Source organism: Poecilia formosa, unplaced genomic scaffold, assembly GCF_000485575.1.
Source record: "Poecilia formosa unplaced genomic scaffold, Poecilia_formosa-5.1.2 Scaffold60, whole genome shotgun sequence".
In the NCBI taxonomy this organism is placed as follows: Eukaryota; Metazoa; Chordata; class Actinopteri; order Cyprinodontiformes; family Poeciliidae; genus Poecilia; species Poecilia formosa.
The window spans coordinates 63,702-76,086 of record NW_006799999.1 but is presented as its reverse complement, the minus strand read 5'-3'; the positions used below and the strand labels follow the sequence as shown (position 1 = coordinate 76,086).

General features: G+C 37.6%; 1 protein-coding gene across 1 annotated transcript in view; it reads left to right on the top strand.

Annotated features, from left to right (window-relative positions):
• The first annotated feature begins 341 nt into the window (after positions 1 to 341).
• Positions 342 to 12,385, top strand: part of lgr4 (leucine-rich repeat containing G protein-coupled receptor 4) — a 29,260-nt gene continuing 17,216 nt past the window's right edge. The window contains exons 1-2 of the mRNA XM_007553868.2: positions 342 to 1,233; positions 10,785 to 10,856. Coding sequence (XP_007553930.1) covers positions 1,052 to 1,233; positions 10,785 to 10,856 — 254 coding nt within the window. The 5' untranslated portion in view covers positions 342 to 1,051. The remainder of the gene's footprint in view (positions 1,234 to 10,784; positions 10,857 to 12,385) is intronic.

The following is a 12,385-nucleotide window of genomic DNA, read 5'->3' as shown; positions in this document are numbered from 1 at the left end:
ATTAAGTACTTAGACCACGACCAAATAACCTTATTCGTCAAAGAAACCACAATAACAAAGCATAAACTTAACAAAAAGTATCTATAGGCAAAGGGTGTTAAGTTTTATATTTACACAGAACCAAAATTAGTGAATCGCTTTAAAACTCTAAAATTCATTTATGATTTGGATATGATTCGAGTGTCTCCTTGAGTGTGGTAGTTGTGAAATGTGACACGTACAACTCATGAGGTAAATACAAGCGATCCATGCCCTTCTTTACATGCAGAGACACCCATAAGCAGTCATAATGGCCCTGCAGAGATGTTTTACCTGACTGTGTTGAAACTTGTGGTCGGGGAGTGTGCTCTGGTTGGCAGTCTAACGCTGCAGCGCAGGTTTCCGAGCTGCGCAGGCCAGGGGCCCCAGTGCTGCTGCTGCAGGTTGTCCGGTAGGGTGCCTGTCGAGCTACACAACACGCTGTTGATGTCAGGAGAGGAGAAGGGGGGGGGGAAACGTGAGGAATGGCTGAAAACTGACGGTGCTCTCCTGCAAGGAAACAAACCAGGACGCAAAATATCGTATTGTGCGTTTCAAGCTTGTGTAGGGTCAGTCTTTTAGCGAGGCATTATCATGTATTGCGCATACTTAGTGTGTTCGCTATTTAATGGGACAGCGAAAACGCAAGAAAACGCAAGGTAGGCTGCCGCTCCTGTCGCCAACAGAGCTACTTTATGGACTAATACGACATAAACAGGGCTGGGAAATGTTTCACAGTAAGGTAACGTGCTCGTCCTCGATGGCTGTGTGAGGGTTTTTAAGCTAGCTATGCGCTCATGTTCACGTTTTTGTTCGGACTTGTGAGTATGCGTTTGTTTTGGGGACGTTAAGATTGGGTTTTAAAAAAGCGACGGCTGGGCTTCATCCCTTCTTCATGCCTCAACCGACCCAACCACATGAGAAGTCGACGTCCGGGGTAGAATAAACCGCAAACAAAGGCCCCCTTCTTCTTCTTCTTCTTCTTCTTCACCGCTTCCACCTGAACCGACTGGGAAAGGGGAAAAACAAAAACATGCGTGTGGATTTGTTTTGGATATGTTTGTGGTGCTTCATTCGTCCAAGCGCCTCCGGTCAAGGGCAGTCGACGGCCGTATGTTCGCCCTCATGCAGCTGCGATGAAGATGGGGGAGCAGACTGCTCGGGGAGAGGACTGACCACCGTCCCAACTGGGCTCAGCACTTTCACCTACTACCTGTAAGTACTAATCAGCGTCCATAATGAGAATCCCATAATCGAAACCACGTTTGTGTTACACTTTTTTTTTTCTTTTTGTCAATTGGAGTTTTCGTTCTGACAAGATAAGTAAAACATGGTGTTAAACATCACTGTAAACCTTTTTTCTTTCTGTTGTTGCTGGAAGTCAGTGCCCTGAAAGTGCTGCATTTTATAATTTTGCAGTAGAGTATGATTAAAAGAGAGAGACAGCAAAACTGGACATGATGCAAGAGACTGTTTTGCACCAATCAGGCTTTTTACTGGCTAATAATTATATCTGGTTGTCTGTCTGGTCTGACCCATTTTGACTTTGGTAAATTGCAAACTAGAGGGACACACAAACTAGAGGGACCATTTCCTTGGACAGAGTTCAAAACTAATTTTCAATTGATTGGCTTATTACTGGAATATTGTAACCCCAACCCACTCAGTCCAATTAATCTAAATAATTGGTTTGTACAGGAGTCAAGTAACAGCATGTACTTTTTGAGTTCAAGAAAAAAAAAATTGAAATTGCAGGACATGCTTTGTCGTGTAAATGAAAATGGTCTCGCAATTCTTTCATTTTCTGCTTGAGTTAAAGCTATTCTACTAAAGAACCTACTTAATTTTTTTTGCAGAAAATATCTATATGGGTCATTTATCAGGCCAAATCTCAAATGATACTAAAAATTGGCGTTGGCCATTAAAAGCCAGATTGAGTCAGATTATACAAACATGTTTGTTTAAAAATTGTTTTAAATTTAAGAAACAGTCACCATGAAATGTGGAAATGAGCTTCATATCCTTTGATAAAGGTACCATTGATCTAATAAAATTGATTACAAGATTGACCTATATTTAAATTTAATAATCTGCTTCTTGTTAATGATTTTACAGTCCAAAAAAAGTACCACCATTGAAGAATGAATTGATTGCAATTGATAATTGCGTTGAATTCAATCAGTTGCCGTTGGATTAGTTCATCTCTACTTTTGAAAAAGCCGGAAGTTTTTCACACACATTTATTGTACAAGTTTCTATTAAATGAGGCTGTGAAACGTGAGCTTTTTCTTCCCTATATGAAATCCAGTAGTTGAGTAGAGTTGATTTTTTTACCTCGTTGCTTGAAGACTTTTGATCTTGTCATTTTTGACACATTTTTAACCTCTTATTTTTCTTTTCACTCTGTTTAAGATTTTTACTTTTAACTTTTAACTGATAAGTAGGAAAGGGCAATATTCTACATACCAGGAACTTAAAGCTATCTCTGTATTGCTTAGCAACACAATTACATTACTCAATGTAATTTGGTTGTCAAAATCAAACTGATTGTGATTAGTTAATTTAGTGCACTGTTTAAAGTGTGCCACATTGTCTTGTAAAGCGGCAAAACCTCAAACTTTTGCTAAATATCAAGTAATGAATCATTTGCAACATTCTTTGCTACATTGCAAATCTTTCCAAACCTAGAGTTTTAGTATGCCCTTTTTGTGATTTAAGTAACACATTGATCCATGTTTATACATTCCACAAACCGTAAATTTGTGGACAACATCAGCATTAACATCTAGTATTTCAGCATATTAGCTGTCTCAGCATGTTACATTACAAACTGAACTACTCAGACACAAATCGGTGCAGTTTGTTAATTAAAATATTTCAACAGGTTGTCTTGAAAAGTATATTAATGCCAACTAAATGGAAGATTTTTAATTTAACACAAAAACAAACAACAAAATGAAACAATTTGCTAATTGGTTCTTGGTAAAAAAGGTAGCTAGTCAATGTTATGTGAGCTATCTTGACAACAGCTAGGGTCACATAGATAAATCTGTGTGTGTTTTGTTGGGCTTTTGGGTAGCATGGACTTGTTCCAAGTTATTTATGTTTTTGTTTTAGACTTAAAATAAAGGAGGCAATTTGGGGTGGGGGAATGACATTCCCTGGCAAAGTTTGAGTGTTACAGCCACGTTAAAACAAGTGACTAAGTTTCATAGAAACTAAAGGAAATGAATACCAGGTAGGTTAGGTGTTTATAGAGTGTTGCTGATTCAGTTGATGATTGCCCTGTAGAGTAACAGTTTGTTTCACAATCTCTAGGTTAATCACAAACCAAACCAACCGCTCCTCCATGAGCTTACGCAAAAGACAAATAAAAGAAATTATGACTTTAGTTGGGCGACTGTTTATCTCAGTGTGTGACTTGGTTACGGCAGTAGCAAATATTTCAAATACAGAAACGGTGAATATGTTTTAAGCCTGTTGGTGTAGGACTGAATGGACGAAAACTAACGTGTGTCACTTGAAGTCAGCAGCAGATATGAAAATGCGTCACACAAGGCCTACAAGTAGGACAAAATGCTGAGTGTTAGCATTGACCGGTTAGACCTTTTAGAAGCTAAAAATGAACCATACTCCATATTACTCTGATGCCTCAATTACAACAAAGTAAAAATCTCACAAGATGAAAATTGTATCTCTACAGATTCCTTTTTCTAAATGTTTTATGCTATATTTTCTTTTAAAAGACATGTTTTCAACTTTCCGTTTTCTTTTATCTTTCGATGCTTAATTCTGAGATCCTAATGCACTTTGGCAGGTTTAAATACGGAATTTCTTAATAACCTTTGCGTTTTAAAGTATGCAAACGGTTGTTTGTCCCTCTCTCTGTCTTCTGCTCATTTGTTCTCCTGGTCTGTTGAACTTTAGTTGTCCTCTCCCTCTCCCTCGGCCCTTTGTGTGTAGAGCGGTGGGGTTAGGGATCATGATGGATTAGTGTGACATATTGCAGCTGCAAATGCTCCCTCTTTCTGGGCTAATGCACCCGCAGCGATATGCTGATGTCTTAAAGAAAGACCTCACGTGCTCTGTTTTTACAGTACCTGGAATTTGTTGAATGCACTTCAAATCAATGCATTCTACAAAGTTGTGGCACTGAAAAGGTGAAAATCTGCTAGAAAATTTATTTGTTTAACTAGATCGGTTGTGACTTCAATAAAAAAATGCTTCCTAAATTGAGACCTTAGTAGCCAAGATGCAAGGAACTCATTCAGTCACAAGATTGTGTAACAGATTATTTGGCTGTAAATCCCTTCTTGATTTGTAGGAAAAACCTGCTCATGGAAGACCACACATTTCTGCAATAAATCTTGTGACAGCGTTGGCATAAAATCTTACCTGCAGCTCACTTTGGGACTGAGGTTTGGCTTAAGTAGTGGCAACAGCCCTGTCACAGAAAAGCAGATGAGGGAGAAAAAAACGGAGCTGCTTAGCCAGTAATAAAGCAAACAATCTATTTGAACGTATGTAGCTTACCATTTTCTAACTCTTGGCAAATGGATGTTGTTTATATAATGATTGCACAAATTCTTGTCCAGTTTAAGATATAAGGTTTCACTGTCCTTTACATTTCAGTTTTGGTTGGGTGAGCCATTGAATGGTAAGACGTGGGGAAAAACAAGGGGTGGCGTTGGGGGTCTTGCACTCAACTGGTGGAACTTGCTGGCTTCAACATTGGTGCCCTCAGTCCATTTCATCTGAATGATACTTTTGTTCTTGGTCAGTAGAGGTGAAAGGAGCTAGTCAGTAGTTCCTGCTGCAAAGCAGCGTGAATTGAGGAATATTAACCTTCCTTACTCCTTTTGCCCTCAGTACTCTATTGTGCTCTTTTAAAACACTCATTTCCATTCTCTTTAAAAAAATAGCTGCATTTCTCTTTTAGGTTTCCTGGTTTTTATTTTTTTATATATATATTCTTTAATGTTGAATAAATTTACTCTGTTTTATTTATATTCACAAGTGAAATATTTGTAGAATTTGAATCTGTTTCTATTGCTGATCTGCTTGCCCATTTTAAGACTTATTTTCACTTATGTCAAGTACAGTTTTGATGCTCTTTGTAAATATATATATTAAATTATGTATTGTATGAATGAACATGACAGACATTCTGAAAATGGGCTAGCATTTAATTTTACTTTATCTACTTTAAAGCCAACACTGGTTCAGCAACAGTTTTAGATACATCCCTTCTATTAAATTATGGAAAATGCTTCGCTTTAATTAAGAACTAAAAATTATTTTTTAGTGTATCTTGTTTTGCTCTTGTAATCATTTTGTGGTGCTTTACTATTTTTTCTAAAGCTTTGCAAACGGTTCAGGCTAGAGAAACAAAGAAGAGCATAGCAGCTGTAAAGTTACATACAAAAAGGCAGAAGATTATGTTAATATAGTGATGGGTGATATGGGCAAAAAAAAGTTAAATTATTTTAGTTAAATATTGTTATAATTATATATTTTTTTCTTGACATGAGCAAGAAAAAAAAATTGAAAATGAAAAATATTACCGAATTAACAATATTTGAGTTGGTACCATGTAATGTGTTAAATGAAGGACTGTCTTTTTAAATACTTTGCTTAAAGTTAAAGCTTAATGTCCTTTACTTGTAGTTTGTTTCCTGTAACGTGTAGTAGCTGATAGTAAATTCTTCTTGAAATTTCTTCAACTAACATACCAGAGCTGTGAGCTCCTTCAGACGACTTTCTAAGCTTGTTTCATAATTGATTTAGCTATAACAGTCAGCATCCCACCATGCTAAATTTCTGTGGTTTTAAACACAACAATTGCTCATAATTATTCCTAATTATGAGCAATTGATGTAATAATGCCATATGGTGTTTCTGATTTTAAATTGTGTTTTTGCCAACATTCAACTGGAAATTTCCACTTTCTTCTATTGAATAAATCTTTTCTTAAGACTGCTAGCAGACATGTTTAAATTTTGATTATTCAAAGTCATAACCCAAATAAGATGCAGATCGAAATAAGTAATTCCTGCATATACAAAGTGGCAATGTTTATTACATTTTATGTCATAGCAGATATCCTTTGAGACCAAAGAATTAAAAAAAGAAGAAATAAAAAAATAGAGTAGTCTGGTCTGTCACAAATACATTTGAGTGCCACAATAATCATTACACTGTGTGGCTAATGTCTTCTCAACAATGTTAGAAAATTGGGAGGACAGTGTGATTTTTCTCTACCTTAAAGACTTTATCATTATGCACTATATCAAACAACATGGAAGAATTTTACTTTGGCGGGGTCAAAAACAGCAGGATTTCACCCTTTAGACTCAGGTAGAGTTAGCATTAAACAGGGGAGACAAGTAGTTTTATTGCAATATAAGAAGTAATGTTTTTTTTAAAGAATGGGGATGTAATGAGAATTTAACATCACATTGATGGTCTTGAACTCTGGTCCTCGGGAAAGACTGCTCTGCATGTTTTAAAGTTGTTTTTCTGCTTCAATCACCTGATTTAGATGAGTGGGTCATTACCAGGACGATCCAGAATTAAATGACAAACTAAGACGGTAATTCAACAATTGGAATAGCTGTGTGTTGGAGTTGCAGTTTATGCAAATTTTCTTTTGCTTTATCTAGCCGCACTTGTTTAATTATCTACAGCACATCACAAGGAGTGACTCTGCCTTCAGAACAACCAAGGCTGAATTTTACCATACTACGATACCCAGGCTTATCTTTACCCTACGTTCTTTGCCATTTTATTTAAGGTGAATTCCTTGTACAACAGATGCAACTTCAGTATGTTCCCATGTGACATATAAACGACACTAGACATCACCATTCGTTGGCTGTTGTATTTGTTGTAATGACAAAAAAGTACAGATAAGTACAACATTGTTTTTGTTTTTTCTTTTTTTGTTTTAATCGTTTTCTGCCTGTTTAAAATTGGCATAGGTTAGTCTAATCAATACAATATTTTTAAATATGAAATCCTCTGGTATTTGTTATGCTAATAATTACCACCAACAGTGATGCCAAAACATTACTGTAAGAACTCAAAGTACAGAATTATGTAGTTTGGCTAACAGAAATAATTTAATGAAGAAAATATTCACCTAAGTCGTACCTTATTTCTGTTTTATGGTTATTATTAAAAATATAACATTTTAGTGGACTGCAAACAGGGCTTCTTCTACACCTCTGAAACAGCTGTAACTTCCTAAACGTTGAAGAGAACACAGTATAAGTTAGGCCTAGACTGACGAGGATGGGGTGAACTGGGATTCAGCAACGAACGTGGCTTGAATGCTGTTAGGCTGCAGCTGTGGAACACTGATGCTTTGTAATATTTTTCTTAAGTGGGAGTGTGCCAGGAGTGTACATAGAACATGGTATGTCTTACTGCAGTTTTGGGAGTTTTCTTCACATGTTTGACCTGCAATCATATGGTCTATAGTTTCATGAAAATGACACTATAGACCTAGCACTATAGGTTAAGTGCTAGAATACATTTTTTAACATATATATATATATTTTTTTTGCTGCTGGGTATTGCTTTCTATCTACAGGTTTTTTTGTCAACTGCTTTATTAGTTATCTTGCTGAAAAAACCCTCTGTGTGAGCCAGTGAACTCTGGTTTTATCTTAAGCTAATGTTAAGGTCTTGCCTAACTTGTAGTTACATTTAGTGACTAACTTTGTTCATTTGAATATTGCAGTTATAGCATCAGTTGAAATTAGTCCACGTTCCTCTCATTTTTCGTTTTTCATCTTCCCATTGCTCCCACTATTCTCTGTAAGTTTCAGAATCTTAACGGTAACAATTCTTCTGACCAGCTAATTTTATATGGACAAGATGTTGCTGCATGACACTTGGAATAATTTTGCCCATCAAACTTGCATCCAAAGATTCTTTCGCGATTTTGATATTTGATGTTGTGATAACGATTGTGCCTTGGACCTAGTTTGTGCCCACCATATTTCTCCTCCCATCCAGTGTCTCACTACAGAAGCGCACTGTTTCTAGGGGGCGTGCTTTGTTGTTTCAGACAGTTGTGCGCATTCCCATTTCTAGAACGGTCTGCAGGCATTATGAGTGGTGCTCGTCAAACAAGAAGAACAAGGTAGAATGTAGAAACTAAAAGGATATTGGTTTTTACAAGCGCGTGCCCACTTGACTATAAACAAAACTTCAAAATGTTGCATACATTTCTGAAAACTGATCAAAGATAACTGTAAGGTAAAACTTTGTAGTTAGTTATGTTAGAAATATACTTTAGCTTTGTACTTGTGTAGCACTTCATCAAGTCCAGAAGACCCCAAAGCGCTTCACACTACAGTCATTCACCCATCCATGCACACACACTGTCACACACTGATGGTGGCAAGCTACTGGATAGTAGCCACAGCTGCCCTGGGGCAGTCTGACAGAAGCAAGGCTGCCATGCACCGGGCGGCACCAGGCCCTGCGACCCCACCAACAGGCAAGGTGGGTGAAGTGTCTTTCCCAAGGGCACAATGACAGAGCAGGGATCAAACCAGCGTCGCCACCATCGGCATCAACTTTTTGCGTACACTCTTCTTCTGCTACCAAGTGTTGCGCAGATTTTATCAGCAGTAACATCCACTGTTTTGAAGAACTGCAAACAAACAAACAAAAAAAACAACACAATTCAAAGGGACTATCTTCACACCTACATAACTTGAGACATCAACGACACAAAGGTGTACTAAGGCTTTATTGGGTGAACATTCGGGCTGCATGACACTAGAAAATCTTGTGATAGTGACATTATTGGTTAACATCACAATGGCAGTTGCAATATATGCCTATTTTCTTATTTTCTCTCTTTCTCAACTGTTTGTGATCTTAAGCTTTTTGGGTAATACTAAATATTAGAATAGCATGGCAAATGAAAATTCATAACTTAGAAAATATGATTAACAATATATCCATGTTATATTGTGCACCCTTAGTGGTCATAATGTAGTTGTAGTCAGTGTGTGTACTGACAACCAAATGTGATGTCTGACATGGTTTGTGGTTGTTAAAACACCTGTAATGCAGAAGATTTATTTTGCCTGCAAATATACATTGAAAAGAAATATTAAAAACCATTCACTGCAAGCTGGTAAACAGGGTTCTGTGAATAATTTGATTTTAAAAACAGGGAAAGCAATTTTGAAAGCTTAACAATAACCATTTTGTAAACTGGGTTTGCTGCGATGTCTTTACATTAGTTGTTGATGTTTAACTCTGGCCTCTCCCTTAAGAGTCTCTGTTTTCTTTTTTATTAGCATGCCTCACTTCTCTGTCAGATTATCTGCTGCTTCAGTGCTGAAATAAATCCAAAGGGCACATGGGATAGGAATTTGCAGATACCTGTTTGTGGAAGCATTTAAGCCTGTCACCATTTATCACAGCTGCATTTTTAGTGTCCTCTTGAAATCTGTTTTAGCAGGGACAGGCCAGGACCCTGATGAGTAAAGCAGCCAGGCACAGAGGGTGGAAAGAGTGTGATAGAGTCACTGTGAGGCCTCCACTATCCAAGCCCTACATGAGGTTTAGACCAGTAAACAATTCATGGAGAATTTAGACAAACTATAAAAAATGTAATTGGGAATGGACCCATTTGAATACTAGCAGCTAAACACACACTTTGTCTTCAGACCACCACCAGAGAAGTGGTCCAGGTAGAAAAAGGCGATAGTGGGGTTGGGGAGGTAAGCTAGATGTTGATACAAACGTTGTAGCTGAGAAGTCCGTAGGGTAATTGGATAAGCAGGTAAGTGGAGATGGGACATAGGTCGCTGAGATGATGAGGGTTCTGTCAGGGTGCATATTTTAAAGCCTGTGTGTGTGCATATGTGTCTGTGTGTGTATTTGGGTCTGCAGAGGAAGAGCAATGTGATCCTTGTAGGATTCAGGGGCCCACACACAAGGTCTGAGAGAGATCTGGCTATGAAACTCAAGATGGTCAGTTGGGGAGTGAAAAAGGAAGGAGGGTTCAAAGGGTTCCTTAATTTGAAAAGCTTGTTTTTCTTTTTTTTTTTTTACTTTTGTGTAGGTTTTTTTTCCCCCAGTTATTGCCTTGTCATCCTTTATGTTGTCATCTAGGGATCTTTTCTTTAGGCCAGGTAAGGGAATTCATTCTTATCGAGATGAAACATGAATTTGCCCTCATTGTTTACATCTCTGCCTCAGGAGGCATGGTGGCAAACTTCTGTTTTTTATCCTTTTGTTTTAGTGCCATTAGACGTTATTCCTGTTAGAAGTTTTTATTTTATTTTACTTTTTTTTACAATTGTTGTAAAAATTTAAAAACACAAACTCACAGTGGATTTAGTAAGGAAGTAAATCAAGTACTGAATGCATACTTTTCATGCAGCTACATGTCTGTTTTTACTTGTTGATTTGAAAAAGGAAGATCCCTGGGGCTAAATAGAAGGGCTTTTTTCATGGTATTCGTTTAGACTAATGCAGATACGTAAAACAGCTGTAAGCAATGTTGATTTTAGAATTACATAAGGTAAATATTTCTTGATTCCATGTCTAAAATGAAAACTAGGACACTGGAAAATGAGAAAAGAGTAAAAATATCAAAGTAAGCATTTTATTAATCACTAACAGGTAAAACAACTCATTGATGAGCTCAGTCTTGAAGCATCATTGAGATCTTAAACCAAATGACTGGCTAAGCTAATGTGTCATTGTGCTGCTTTTGTATTTTCTCTCCACAGTGACCTGAGTATGAACAACATCACTGAGCTTCCAGCATATGTATTCAAGAAGTTCCCCTACCTAGAAGAACTGTGAGTACATGCCCTTCTTTCTCGTGTTAAGGATGTATTTACTCTGTACAGTGTTGACATGAGGGCTGTTCTTTATGAAACGCACCTGGGTATTTGAATTCACACTGCAGGACGCACGGCATCGGTGTAGAGCGTCCCCTCCTTCTCAGGTGTGGAAAACAGGAATGAGGCAACAAATCACTCAACGTTCACGAACTGAGCCAGGGAGGTTATAAAGCATGTCATGCAGCTCAGCTAAAAAGGCGTTGCAAGGTGACACGCATTGAAGCAACAGTCATGTGACATCCGATGTGGATTTTTGCTTTTAAGGGATTATGAGGGTAAAAACAAAAACATCTGTGCGCATGGACCTCGTTGAATGGGCATAAATCTGATCTTGGTGGATGTTTTTTCTTTGCTCTTTAAATACTTCAGTGTCTGGCTTAGTTCTGCTGTGAGTCAAAGATAAAAATCAGTCTGCCTGATATCAGGTAACATGCAGCCCTCTGAAGACAAAATGACCAATGAATTAAAATCCTCCAGAGGTTCCTGCTCCACTTGGCCTTTGTTAAGATGTTTTTTCAGCCCTTGTGCATCTTTCAGCTGGCCGAAGCTTCACCCGCTTCTTTTTCTTACACCAATCCAATTTTCTTTGTTGAGAAGCAATTTAGTTTTCATCGCATTGTGCAGAGGAATGCAAGGCAGGAAGGAAGAGGGCAAAACAATGGTTTCCATCGCAACGGGACTTAAAAACTCGCCTGATCTCTCCATGACGAGTGTCTTGTCCTAACTCATCAAAACTGATGGTGTGTTTGATTGACGTAAACCCTTAGTTAATTTGTGTGTTTGGGTAACCTTTGTTTCTTTGAGAACAAATCAGAAGTCTTGTCTGTGAACTTTGGAGAAGGACTTTTTCGCTTCAAGGTCTCCAGCATTGTCAATGAACTGAAGCATGGGCCCTGAGGGCAAAAGCAGAGTGAGCTGACAGGGAAAGAGGGGGAAAACAAAGTGCAGGCCATCCTTAGACAGGGAAGCAAGCGAGAAAAAAAAAAAATCCTCCTTCTTAGTCACGCAACCTCTTTTGCTGAATGCCCAGAAGATCAACAGACTTGATGACAAGAGATATTGTCTGTCTCCTTTTGCAGTTTGTTTATATTCTTAATGGTAACCTGCAATTGATAATCCTATCCATGTAGCAATCACAACTTCATTTCACAAGTGCCAGTCTTGGCAAATGATACTGTGATACACTCTGGCATCATTTATTATCAGAAAAATAAAATTATATTTTTTTAACATTGGACTGCTTATGATTCTTCAGTTTTAGTAATGTATTGTGATCTGCAACGATTAGCATTTTTCTTGCTATATTTGAAATGTTTTATATTCCAGAAAATGTTTCATATGGGTACATTTTCATTGTACTGAAGCATATTTTGCTCTGTTTAAATAAAACATAAACTGACAGTTTTTTTTATTGGGTTATCTCATCTACATGAGCGGCCTTTCAAAAGTCTTCATATATTTTGAACTTTGAACCTATAGATTTT